Source organism: Crocodylus siamensis, chromosome 1 (genome assembly GCF_052110815.1).
Source record: "Crocodylus siamensis isolate JL-2025a chromosome 1, ASM5211081v1, whole genome shotgun sequence".
Classification (NCBI taxonomy): domain Eukaryota; kingdom Metazoa; phylum Chordata; order Crocodylia; family Crocodylidae; genus Crocodylus; species Crocodylus siamensis.
In genome coordinates, this window is record NC_143395.1 from 299497018 (window position 1) to 299510341 (window position 13324).

General features: G+C 43.8%; 1 protein-coding gene across 2 annotated transcripts in view; it reads left to right on the forward strand.

The window, feature by feature from the left end:
- Positions 1 to 6474, forward strand: part of SLC9A2 (solute carrier family 9 member A2) — a 43065-nt gene extending 36591 nt beyond the window's left edge. For both annotated transcript variants that reach the window (XM_090020794.1, XM_090020783.1), the window contains 2 exons: positions 1292 to 1382; positions 4244 to 6474. In XM_090020794.1, the coding sequence (XP_089876920.1) occupies positions 1292 to 1382; positions 4244 to 4614 (462 nt within the window). In that variant the 3' untranslated portion in view covers positions 4615 to 6474. The remainder of the gene's footprint in view (positions 1 to 1291; positions 1383 to 4243) is intronic.
- The last annotated feature ends 6850 nt before the right edge of the window (positions 6475 to 13324 follow it).

The window sequence follows — 13324 nt, forward strand, 5'->3', positions numbered from 1 at the left end:
CTTGGATGGTGGATAAGACCCATGTCTCAGACAAGCTGGTATCCACATGTAATACTCAACCAGTTCAAAATAGTACTTGATTTTCCAGGTACACTTTTTGAACTGTTCCAGATGGCTTTAAACCAGTTTAAAAGGCTTATGTCTGTCTGCTTGAGGTTTTAACTGGAGTTTAAATTGGTCTATGTCCATGTCCTCAGTATCTTCACTGTGCACCATGTCCTATCTGGAAGGACACTTACTATCTTCAGGAGGTGCTGACTTTGCTCAGCTCTAGTGCACTTCAGTGATTCAGCACTTAGGGGAAACTAAGCCTCATGCAAATAAGCATATGCTTATCTTCAAGCAGTAATCCCTCCCCAGGATTACAGACCTGGATAAAGTTATTCAAGCTAAAAACAGACATTGGATTTCTCCCAGAACTAAGCCAGGGATCCTACATTTGTAGAAACCCATTATCCCACTTTAAGTGCTTGTGAAGTACTCAAGATAGTCCCAGGGAAAAAGTGTTATCTGGACTAGTTTGAGGTAGTTTTCATTCAAGTTGAGTGTCTAAACAACTATCCTGAGCCTGTTTTGATGCGAGTCAAAGCCCAGGACACCCAACCTGGGAGAAATCTGATGTCTGTTTTTACCCTATAACAGGGATGGGCAAAATGTGGCCCATGGGCCAGATGTGGCCTGCCAGGCCATTCTCTCTGGCCCACAGGGCCCCTAAAAATTTAGAAAATTAATATTTATCTGCCCCGGCTGCCTGTCATGCAACTCTTGATGGCTTGCCAAACCTCAGTAAGCACCCCTTCACCTGAAATAATTGCCTGCCCCTGCCCTATAAAGTACCCTGTTTACAGGGTCAGGGCAGAGAATTGTTTTTGGTCTGACCCTTTTTAGCTAGGTTTCAATTTCAAGCAACTGAAGTAACTGAGCAGTATGGTTCCAGATGTGGCTTGTGTAGAAAGAAAGACACAAAAATTTGTGTCAGTTTGGAGTTAGTGAACATGCAGTGGCTAACTTGGGCTTTTTTGGCATATTTGCTTTAATATGGATGCATGTTAGTACTTTTCATTTTGAAGTCATGGTTAAAGTTAATTTTGGGTTTTCCCTAAGTTAGCATAAACTTTTACCACCAGAACTGAGGCAAAAGGCATAAAGATAACCATGCGCTTGGAAAATATAATTGTTAGTTAATCCCAGTCTCGTTACCAGGTTTTTTTCTCTACTCTAAACAGATTCCTTTGGAACCTCTAATGTTCATTATACTAATACTTCGTGTCGTCTTCATTTGTTTTTACAGGCTGCTGCTAATACAACGCGCTATCTATCCCTGCCCAAAAATACTAAACTCCCAGAGAGACTACGAATACGAAAGAAAGCAGCTTTTAGAGGTAAGGGGAAGTTTTATGAAGGTCTCTTATGGTGCTACTTACATTGCACATTTGAATGGATAAATTCTGCAGATACAGCCACAGTCCTGGGAGATGATTTTTAGCCATGCAATTAATTCCATTCAGATCAATAGGATTGTTCACATGAGCAAACGCTACTAGTTAAAGGGAGAATAATACACTCATTCTCATGTAGGGCCTCCCAAAAAGTTGCGTGCTGGAAGGAACAGCCTTTCTCCCTTAACCCTTCACAAGGAAGTAGTCGGGGTGTAGCACAGACTTCACCTGTGCCAGTTGTCAGACAGCAAAGCAGAGGCAGCACACACTGGGTGTTGCGGGGAGAAGAATATCAGGATAAGAAAAAGAGCAGTATGAATTAATCTGCTATGCAAAGGACCTGTCAGGAGAGGACAGGAAGCTGTGAAATTCAGGATTTCCACAAAATCAAAAAAAAACCCCCAAACAAACCAAAAAACTTTAATAAAAATAAAATGCTGACTCCCCACTGGGAGCCAGCGGTCCTTGCCACTGGGAGGGAAAAGCATCAAGATGACTGCCCCCTTGTCCCTTCTTCCCTGCTGGGTCTGCTCTGCTAATCGGCATCAAGGAGCAGGATGGTACAAAGGGCAGCCAGCTATTCAGGTGGTGGCTGCCCCCTTGTCCCATCTCCCCACTGGACCTCTTCACCAGTCAGTGCTGAGGGGCATAGCCTCTCTGCCAATCAGTGCCAGGGGGCAGGGTTATTGCAAAATGTCTGCAAAATTAGCTCTGTATGCCACGAGTGGGCCATGAAAAACCCTTTGTCTCACTGCGATTTAGGTCCCTAGTCGTGGAGCAGTGGAACTATGTAACTTTCCACTGCACAGTCTAAGAATGAATCCCAGCTTTTTCATTACGGAGTCTTTGGGTAAATTTCATAATTTCACTCTTTGTAGAACTGAAAATATTTTCAGTGCTGTTTGTTTCATTTAAATGGGTTCATATTTGTTCAAGTTGAAAAAACAAGTGCTTCCTTTCTTTGCATAGCTTTGCATGAATGATATTTAACATGGTTGCAGGAAAAGAAAGGTAACTGAAGACAGGATTACAATGCAGAACTTTAATCCATGTTTAATTTAGGTTATTGTAAGGTCATTTGAACACTTCAGGTCCTGCTTAAAAATGTGAACTCTGTCCCATTCACAAGTGTTTGGGAGAGCTTTAGACTGAGAATTTTGTTGTAGGCCTCTCTTTCCTCTGGTAAAGCACGCATGCATACAAGCCTGGAGAGGAAAAAACACTGAAAAGTAATTTATATATCTGTACTGAACACTTCTCTATGGGGCTTTTGCACAATAGTTGAGCAAGGTTAAGAGGAAAGAGAGCAAATGTGGCAAAGTCAACACTTTCCCACTTTAGGGTACCACTCCCATGGCTGTACTATCCTCCACCTTTGTAAAGGAGAAAGACCAGCCTCTTTGGAAATGTATAACAAAATAGCATGCATGCTTGTGAGAATGTACAGGCAACCAAATGCAAAACTCTGTCTGTGCAAATTTCTAGGAAAGGGCTAGATTCAATAAGGGACTTAGATGCTTTCAGGTTAGGTGAATTTAGGTGGCCTAAATTGGGACACAGGCCTGGCTCAATAGCTGAGGGACAAACAAGTGTCCAGGTTTCTAGTCCTTGTTCCCAATGCTGTTTATGCATTTTTTCATTGTCTATTTAAGTGCAAAACATACAAGCAGTTGCCAAAATGCTCTTATTAAACCTGTGAGTCTCAACTTTCTGCACAGTGAGCCAAAGGTAGAGGTGCCTTTATTTGGCCTTGGCCCATGTCTCATGATTAGTATCCTTAGAAGGTTGAAATAATGGTCTGAAGTCTCTTGGGCCAAGTGGTATGGGTGCTCTGTCCTCTAGGCAAATACATAAAAGGTTGCCACTACACTTCTGCTTCCTCTAAAAGGAAAGAATGACCCAGTTTCCTATACTGTAATTGATGATTTGACTGCCTACTTAGGTGCCTATATTTGTGAGGGGGGTTGATGAAAGAGGGATCTTTCGAGCTGTGAATTTGTCTCATATAGGCATCTAAGTCAGGACTGCAAGGGGGCAACTTACTGCTCCTTAAGTCTAGAAGAGAGGTAGGGTTTCAAATATCTACCTCTTCTTATTGACTGGCTTAGATGTCTTTCCTTCCACCCCCCATGCTCAGTGTGCTGAGCAGTATGGATTTCAGTTCTGGTCACCTAAGTTTGCCCAAAGCATAGGGAAGTAGAGGTGCTTGACTCAATTTTGTGAATTCTAATCCTGAAGTCAGGTACCCAATATTTAAGTGCAGGCTGTTTGAAACTCTCACCTCTGAGTAAAACCCCAGGTTATGTCCTTAGGCTCCCCATACAGTTCAGTGCCTTGGGGTATAGGTAGGCAAGGTTCTTTGAGTAGATGTGATATCTTTTATTAGACCAACTGAGTAGTTAGAAAAAAGTTGGGGTGTAGGTGGGAGATGAGGCACTGAGGCACTTGGACTGGACAGTTCTACGTGTGACTAGAGAAGAAGTTTAGATGCCTAGGAAAATTTCAAGTCAAGTGGGGAGGTACTTTGTAAATTTAGGTATCTCCAGACATCGACAACAGCTGAGCAGGGATTTTTGAATCCCAGTTGTTAGGGTAGTTCCTAAAATCTGCCCAAATCCTTTATTGCTTCTAGCCCAAAAGGACTGTACATTTCAAAGCTTGGTCAACCATTCATCGCAGGCACGGAGAAGCATTTGTGTGTCTTGTGCTTTGTGCTGTAGAAGGCTTTGCGGTTTGGCTTGATAGCGCTCTGTAGACAGTGAGATGCTGTACCTGAGAATTTGAATTTTGTTTTATGTTCACAGTGAGTGACAGCAGTGACTCTGACATAGATGCTGCTACCACAGTGCTCAATTTAAAACCCAGACCAGGAAACAAAATGAGAGACCCAAAGCAAAAACAGCGGAAGCCACAGCAGCAATTTAGAATGGAATGGAGGAATGAAGTCGACAGAGACTGTGATGGAAAAGGAGATCACAGGGAGGCAGCTAACCAAGCTCTGACATCCAGTGGGTTCAGGCAACCTCTGTTGTCAAGACCAAGGTTTGGTACACTGAGTGAAGAAGATTTGACTAAAGATGATGGATCAATGAGACCAATGCCGCCACCACGGCTAGGCAGGCAGGCCTCAGAAGCTGAAAGGCACAGATCTAAATCTGAGAACCAGCCATACTGAAAACAGCTGCAGTTGAAATATCAATGAAGAACTACAGAGGCATTAAATTAGACTCCTTAACTGGACAATGAATGCACTATAAAAATGTGGTGTGAATCAACAAGTATTTCCTTCGGGTTGCCTGTCCATACTACTGATTAACTAGATGACATGCAACAAAACCAAACCCCAGACACAAAGGATAACCTTTTTAAAATAACTTTTAGCTGTGCTTTAATTTTATTCGTTCCACTACTACTGATGGGACAGGGCATAGGAAAATGTGCCTTTTATCACATTATACGCTCTGGAACCAAGTTCAATATTTAAATATCTAAGAATATTTTCAAAATTTCTATAATGAAGAGAACTTTTAAAAATATCTAGCACATTAGGTGTTATTTATGATCAATTTATTCTTATCTAGACCATATCATGAATGAGTAGCACTGATGATTGCACTATGCACCTGTCCTACAGAACTGGCAAGACAAATCAATGTCTCCTCAAACTATTCTGTTTGAATGGCTGGGATACTGGGATGCAAAAGCTGGAACAGTCAGAGGGGAGAGAACAAACTCCAGATACAGAATTAAAAGTACCATCAGATGATAGGAAATGGCCTGTCAAGTGAGGTGAAAGGGTAGAGACACTCCTAAATACATCTGATTTGATGTACCTGCAATTTTTTCAGCCTGTAACCCAGGAAGGATGCTGGGATGGAAGCTGAAAGCACTTAGCACCTTGGAAGATGAGGTCAGGAAAGAGATGGTAGCAAGTACATAAAAACTGTGACTTAGCAATTGTCTTTGTGCCTCAGTCTTATGGCTGCAATGGGATGCAGCAGCATAGTATTTCTATGATACTATACACAGGGTAAGTGTGTGTGGGGTATGGTCCTCATGGATGAAGTTGTGCCTTGAGACTCAAGAACTCTAGGTTTAATTTCCAGCCTAATTCACTTAGTCTCTTTGGCTGCTGACAGACATGACAAAAAACAAACCTACACTTTACTAGAAAGAGTTTAAAGTATAGCCCCATTTGTTTGGGGAGGGTTCACCTCTCCAAGCAGCCTCTGTTCCTTATGTGGAGAGTGAGGGTGACGGGTTTCTTTTTGTCTAGAGCTGACTGCAGTCCCCCTTTGTTTGTAGAGCGTGGAGCCCAGAAATCAATTGCAGTCACTAGGCATTATTATAATACAATATTCTACCTCCAAGGTGATCCTGAGACTGGCACTGAAAAATCAGCCCTACCCATGCAGTCCTCCTCCATGTGCTGCTTCCTGAAAAGATGTCATATAAGTGCAAGAGTCTCGGGTCCTGAAAGAGTCCCTGGGCAAGTGCCATAAAGTAACTGTGTAACACTTCTTGGCAAGTTGTACATGTGGAGTGGGGGCAAGTGACCAGGGCTTGTTTCTTAGCAGCAACCTGGAGGTCACCACAAAGCAGTGAGAAGATACTTCTCTTTCATCTCTTTTTAACTGGCAACAATTTAAATACAAGCTGGAGGGAATGTGCCACTTAAACAAGGACAGTTGATTTTAATGTAAATTTCAGGAGCTTGCACTTTCTTTCCCACTTAATCCTTATTATAAAGGGCTGTGTGGCAATTAGGCCTTGAACTTTACCCAAAACACACATGACTTTTAGCCAGAATGTAGAAATCATTCCATTTATTATAAAATTCATAACTTTGGTTTATGAATGTCCAAGATATAAATTTATAATGTACTTTCCTTTGCATTTTGCACATTTCTAAATTGGTGGGCAATTTATTTCAGATTTCTATCCTCTGTAGAATTAAGGCTAACTCACACTCCATGGGGTCTAACTCCTATTCCAACTATGCAGTCAGTCCAATAAAAGATATCACCCAAAGAAATCCCTGCCTCTCGCATAATTCCTGGACCATCACTGCTACACCATCACTCTAATACTACCATAACCTCTGTATGCACATTTTATTTAAAGTAGCTGTGAAGGAATTATGGGAACTAACTTCTTCGGGTTTGTTTTTTTTTAAAGACTGGGCAGAATTTTCTAAAGTGCCTAAATACCATTGGAAATCACTGGGTCTGGGGCTCCTAAATGCCTTTGGCAAATGGTGCTTAAAGGCATCTTTACAGGTGCTTCGAGGGTTGGGGGGAGGCATTTTAAGTAGAGTGGCTCGTGGGAGCTGCTCTAATTAAAGCTCCTGCAGCATCTCATGTGTTCAGCATCCCACATTTCAAAATGGTGGTGGGGTGCTTTAACTAAAACTCAGTTTAGTTCAAGCACTCCTGCCAGCATTTTGAAATGCTGGGAAGTTGAATACATGAGATGCTGCTGGAATGTGTTAATAAGCAGCAGGGGGTGCTAATCAGCACACTCCAGCAGACTTGATTAATTGAGTCTGCTCTGACACTAATTAGCATGTGTTGGATGCTTCGTTTAGATGCCTTATGCAATAAAAATGGTTTTATTAGATTTTCCTTTGCAACCTCATGCTTTACTAAATTCAGGTTAATTATTGTTACAAATTTTAAAGCCTTTTGCTATTGTTCAGGCTATGTGGATTTCCAATTTCTGTGGAGTATATTGGTAGATTTGGAAAATCTTATTCAGTGGTTTCTGTTAGAACTATATCTCTATTCTAAATTGTTGATTTTTTTTTTTTTAATTGTTATTTTTTTGTTTGTGAAAAACAATGCTGTTTTGAGAATTGGTCACCTGTGCATGACTAGCACCTTCTGTTTGGACTACATGGTAACGGGTTGAAGTCGGATGTTAATTTATAAAATAATAATTCAGAATTAATTTTTCCAGAAGCATCCTTTTTTACATGGGTAGAACTGTCAGCATATGTTCTACTCTGCCTGTTTGGATGCTCACATTTTTTTTCTTGAATTAAATTATTTTAAGATAAAATTATGCATGCAAAAGGTTACTCACTACAGAGCTCTCTCCTTCCTGTATTGCTAAAGGATGAAGAAAGTAATTTGTAAGCCATCAAGCTGCTGGGGTCAAATTTTCAGAAGTGACCTCTGATTCTGGGGGTGCAACTTTAACTAAGTGCCTAATTCTCACAAGTCCTAAGAACCTGCAGTCTTGACTGTCTTCAGTTGGAGCAGTAGGTACGCACTGGGTGCATCTACATGTGCAATTGTGAAGCAAAAAACTCTGGAACATACAAGTGTACCCAGGACCACAGCACATTGAACTGGATTGGAGCGTCCCAGCTGGCAGATCCCAGGGGTCAGCCTGCCAGCCCAGGGCTGCTCCAACAAAGCTCAACATGCTGTGGAGGTGTTGGCTGGGGCACGAGGGTGCTTCAGTGTGGGTCTAGCCAGCAGTGCCTGTCAGGGTCTACACGAGCATTGCTGTGTAGTAAATAACGCTGCTGCAGTATAATACTTATATTTACAAGTACTAACCTACAACAGCATTTATTAGTTTAGTGTGACCTAATAGGGCAGCCCAAGTAGGTGCAGAGACTTTACTGCAGAGCTAATTAGGCAGCTCCACAGTAGACATCATGCGTAGATACACCCACTGGCAACAACACACAGGTTCCAGGTATTTAATTTGGGAACCCCAGAATTAAGGCCAAAACTATGGCCTGTTTTTTGGCAATCTGAGTCTTAACCCCTTGGTGCTTCAATTCTTTAAGTATAAAACATGATAGTATTTACCCAGATGCCTAAAAGTACTTTGAGACCGATGAATTGGATAAATGCTGAGCATATTGTTAAAGCAACATTATATTTTAAAGTCTGCATCCTGGTACTCTTCAAACAAAGAGAAGACAAACTGCAGCATTTATCTTAACAGGTTTCTAAATAGAATTTTCAGCTTGAGTCTGCAATGTGGACTTCAGTTTTGTGATCCTTTCTCCAAGAAAGGTTATAGTGCTGGAGAATCAAAACCCACATAAATCTTACTATCCTCTGGCACCATCTGTTGGGAGAAATGATGCATTGAAATGATGTTTATTCTCTTCCAGAAATACAAGTCTTTGGGAACTGAATAATTTGCTTGTGACAAAGTTAATATTGGCTGACTGACTAGCTCTGCCAGTATGAACCTTGGAATAGGTTTGTTGTTGGTTTAATAGGGAACATTCAGTACAACTGTGTTCACAGCTATCAGACCAACAAAAGAAAGTGAAGAAAGGAAACAATTGTGTCCCCTTCATCTGCTGAGTGAACAAGTTGGCATCTCACATGTAGCTGATTAGATGCTGAAAGCACTACAAAGCAGGTTAATATACAAAGGCTAAGCAGACTGCCTTCATTTGAAGGATGAAAGTGAAAGGAAAAAAGAAAGTTTGTCATATGGGTAGTGGGACCAAATTCTAGAGGAAAAATATATTGAAGTAGAATTCGGCCATACTACAGTTTCAATATTAGGTCTAATATTGAAACTGCAGTATGGCCGAATTCTACTTCACTGCTAAAATGACTAAGACAACTCTTGAAAAGTCTTGGCTTATACAAACAGGCTAGGGGGGTTATTCATCTCCTCCTAGGTAGCTGCTTAGCTCTTCCTCCCTTCCAACGGCCAGCTCTATCCACTCTAAAGTAGCACCCTAAGGCAGAGTACAGGAGAGAGGAATGTTACAGGCTATTTTTATTATGTCAAAGAGGTGCCTCATTCAACCCCAGCTCTCAGGCGCCCACCAACAGCACTTGCTTCAGCCAACCCTAGACATGCAGGCAATACCTTGTGCCATATCCTTGAGTAAAGGTACACTGACAAGCCACCCACAGACTGCTGGATGAAGGAAATAATGGGCTCACTGACTATCAGCCCTCACACAATGCAAGGAGCTGCCTCTACAGATCACACAAGGATATCCTTTTAATCTTCTGACATGCTGTGCAAGGAACCCAGGCACATCTCTACCCCACCTAGGAAGCCTACAGCACTCTTCCCATGGGATTTTAATGGCCCCTTATTAGCTTGGCCCATTCCACCTGGCTATATTACTTCAGCACTCCAGGCAGGGTAAGTTTCAAACAGGTATCTGGGCTTGCAGCAGAATAGTGTGTTTGAGGGCAGCTAGAGAGAGGAAAAAAGATGCTACTCCACACACTAGTACAACATGGTTCTACCTCTTGTTCTCCACGGTCTCAGCAGATGCAAAGACCTCAGTGCATAGTCTGCCAGATCAGACATGCCAGAAGTACTTCTGCTGCCATAGGTTAGTACTTGTAAATACAAGTACTATCCTGCAAGTACTTCAGTCACATCCCAGAAAACATTCACCATGAGCAACTGGTACCTCTTGAGACTGGGGGGGCACAATTTGTGGTTGGTGGTGGGGTGGCAAGTGACCACCACCTGCAGAAGCCCGGGGGGGGGGGGGTGATTGGCGATGGTGATTGGCGACCACCTGCAGAAGTTGGTGAAGCCAGCAGCAGTGGCAAATGGCCACCATCCCCAGAAGCCGGTGGCGAGTGGTGACTGCCTGCAGAAGCTGTTGGGGGGAAGCTGTGACCACTTGCAGAAGCCATGGTCATTGTCCAATCTCAGCCCCCCCCCACCCCCCATGTCCCCTGTGACATGCACGATGCCCTTTTCCTTGTGGCCAATGTGTGACCATGGGTCTGTGCCTTATAAGTGTTATAAGCATGAGAGTTCTTGCCTCCTGGGACAATGAGAAAGTCGAGTTTCCCTTCAAAAGGGATCAGCGATGATCACACCAAGGCTGCCCCTAGTTCTGCAACTGGATTGCTACCTTGTCCTGCCAGAACAACACTGGAGATAATTATTGATGGTGGCTACAATCTATCTGCACTAATGAACACATCCTGCTTCTAGTGCTGAATGTGACTGGCTTCAGATGGTGGAGCATGTGGCTTATCATGATGTGAAGCACCTGGGATTTCATTCCCTGTAGGGTAGCTCACCTGTCCAGCCTTCTGAAACTACTTTTCTCATTTGCTTAATCTCTTCTTGTATTCTACAGGGATCCTAGGCATCACAGAGCTTACTTGGAGCTGAATGTTTCTCTAGGCAGCAAGCCCGGTAACTCTGTATTTCTATACCAGCGTAGGCATCTATTTCAGCTGCTGGGTTGCTTAATGAGATGTGGCTCACAACAGCTCACCAAAAGTGCAGCCCTGCCCCTTGACAGGTGTCCCGCCCTCTGGTTGCTATCTTGGGACTGGAAGTCCCAACCCTAACCCCTAACATTTCCCACTGGAAGCTGCATGCTGGCTGGGCCAAGTCCTTCTGTGCACCAGGGAGTGAGGTGCATGGGCTGGTGGACTGCAATTAATTGGTGGGCTCCCTCAGGCCAGATGACATTGCCTGGTGGGCCAGATCTGGCCTGTGGACCGTATTTTGCCCTCTCCTGTGCTACACATTCCCTTAAAAAAATTAACACTTTGGCCCAAATCTATGTCTAGACAAATAAGTAACTAAAGCCACAAAATCTCTGGAAATTGATTCAGGCCACCTATGTGGATTTTTGCTCTGTCCCCTTCCGGGAAAGTGCATAATTCCTTCCCAGGACACAAAAATGAAGGAGAGGAGACACACCCTTGTAGCTTTGAAACCACTGGTAATGGTTATATAGCACATACCTGCAGGATAGTAGACCCATATTGTTCAACATCTTCATTAATGATGTGGACATTGGAGTCAGGAGTGGACTGGCCAAGTTCACCGATGACACCAAACTTTGGGGCAAAGCATCCACGCCAGAAGACGGGTGGGTGATCCAGGCTGACCTGGACAGGCTCAGCAAACGGGTGGATGAGAACCTGATGGTGTTTAACACCAAAAAAATGCAAGGTTCTCCACCTTGGGAGGAAAAACCTGCAGCATCCTTATAGGCAGGCTCGGCAGTGCTACGCTGGCTAGCACTATGGAAGAAAGAGACTTGGGGGTCATCATTGACCACAAGATGAACATGAGCCTGGAATGCAATGCTGCGGCTAGTAAAGCGACCAAAACACTGGCTTGGATCCGTAGGTGCTTCTCAAGCAAATCCCAGGACGTCATTCTCCCCCTCTACTCGGCCTTGGTGAGGCTGCAGCTGGAGTAGTGTGTCCAGTTTTGGGCTTCACAATTCAGAAAGGATGTGGAGAAGCTTGAGAGTGTACAAAGAAGAGCCACGCACATGATCAGAGGTCAGGAAAACAGACCTTACGATCACAGGCTGAGAGCCATGGGGCTCTTTAGCCTGGAAAGGCGCATGCTCAGGGGTGATCTGATGGCCACCTATAAATTTATTGGGGTGACCACCAGTATCTGGGGGAACATTTGTTCACCACAGCGCCCCAAGGGAAGATGAGGTTGAACGGTCATAAACTACTGCAAGGCCGTTTCAGGCTGGACATAAGGAAGAATTTCTTTACTGTCCAAGCCCCCAAGGTCTGGAACAGCCTGCCATCGGAGGTGGTTTAAGCACCTGCATTGAACACCTTCAAGAGTAATTTGGATGTTTATCTTGCTGGGATCCTATGGCACCAGCTGACTTCCTGCCCTTTGGGTGGGGGGCTGGACTCGATGATCTTCTGAGGTCCCTTCCAGCCCTAATGTCTATGAAATCTATGAAAGGTGGTGTAGCTCATCCTGGCATAGCAATAGTTTAACTTGTGAAAACATCCCTACAAAGCTGTCACATTTGAACATACTGACAAATTACGGTTGCAATTACAACTTTAAAAGAATGTGAAGTGCACAGTACGTTCTGTCATATCACATCATATCATGCAGATATGTTGCTCTACATCATCTGACATAAAACCATATCTCAGATAACTCCTTGCACAACTTCTCTCCCTGTGACTTTCACTCCTGGCTGCCCAGTAGATCAGCTGCATCAGAGTATTGGGAAATTAACTCAGTCCTACCTCACCCATGCCTGGATGGCTAGGGGATGCTCACAAGAAATAAAAGATACAGGTTCAAACTCCATGAGGAACCAGATCTTTCACTTCTTGTGCAAGTGCCTTAACCACTAGGCATTTGGGCAAAATGCCCCACTTTACTCTGAAGTCAGTGCTGCCCCCTGTTGGTTAGCTGCATTGGTTCAAGAAGGTATTTCCCTTAGTCATCAGGATCAGACTGACTCCCAAGATAATGAAGCTATACTCCTTACTGGGTGCAACTACACGTGCCCACCACAGCGTGGTTGTTACTGCACCATCATGTAGTACTTGGTTTAGGAGCTACCGCACTATTAGGGCTACGCAAAACTTTAGCAGCCATTTCATTTCAGAGGTGTTTTGGTCCATTTCGGTAACTGAAACACCAAATCTGAAATGAAATGGAAGGCTCTGAAATGAAACAAAACCACCCAAAACCTTTCAGAAAATTTTGTTGTTTCTGAGCCGGGCTTGCAGGGACTCAGAAACTAAGAAGAAGGAGAGAAAAGAGGTGGGGAAAGACTGCTCTGTTATTGACATCTGTAGCTGGCCAGTGTCTGCAGTCTGTCCCCGAGGTCTCTTCCAATCCCAGTGCTCTGGGGGAGGGATGGCAGCCTGCTGTTATCCCACATACAAATCCAGGGGCCTGTTCCCCCTGGAAGGAGTCTGGCACAGCCCTGCAGCCCTCCCAGAGGGCACAGGCTCCACGATCTACATGCTACCACTGCCAGCAAGTGATATGAGTTTTTTTCTTTGAACAGTTTGAGGTGCAGGTTCACAGAAACCTCTGCACGTATCTCCTTGAAACTTTGCAGAATCCATGCCCTCAGAAGGGGCTACCATCCCTATAATTTTCATCTGATCAGGCAAGAA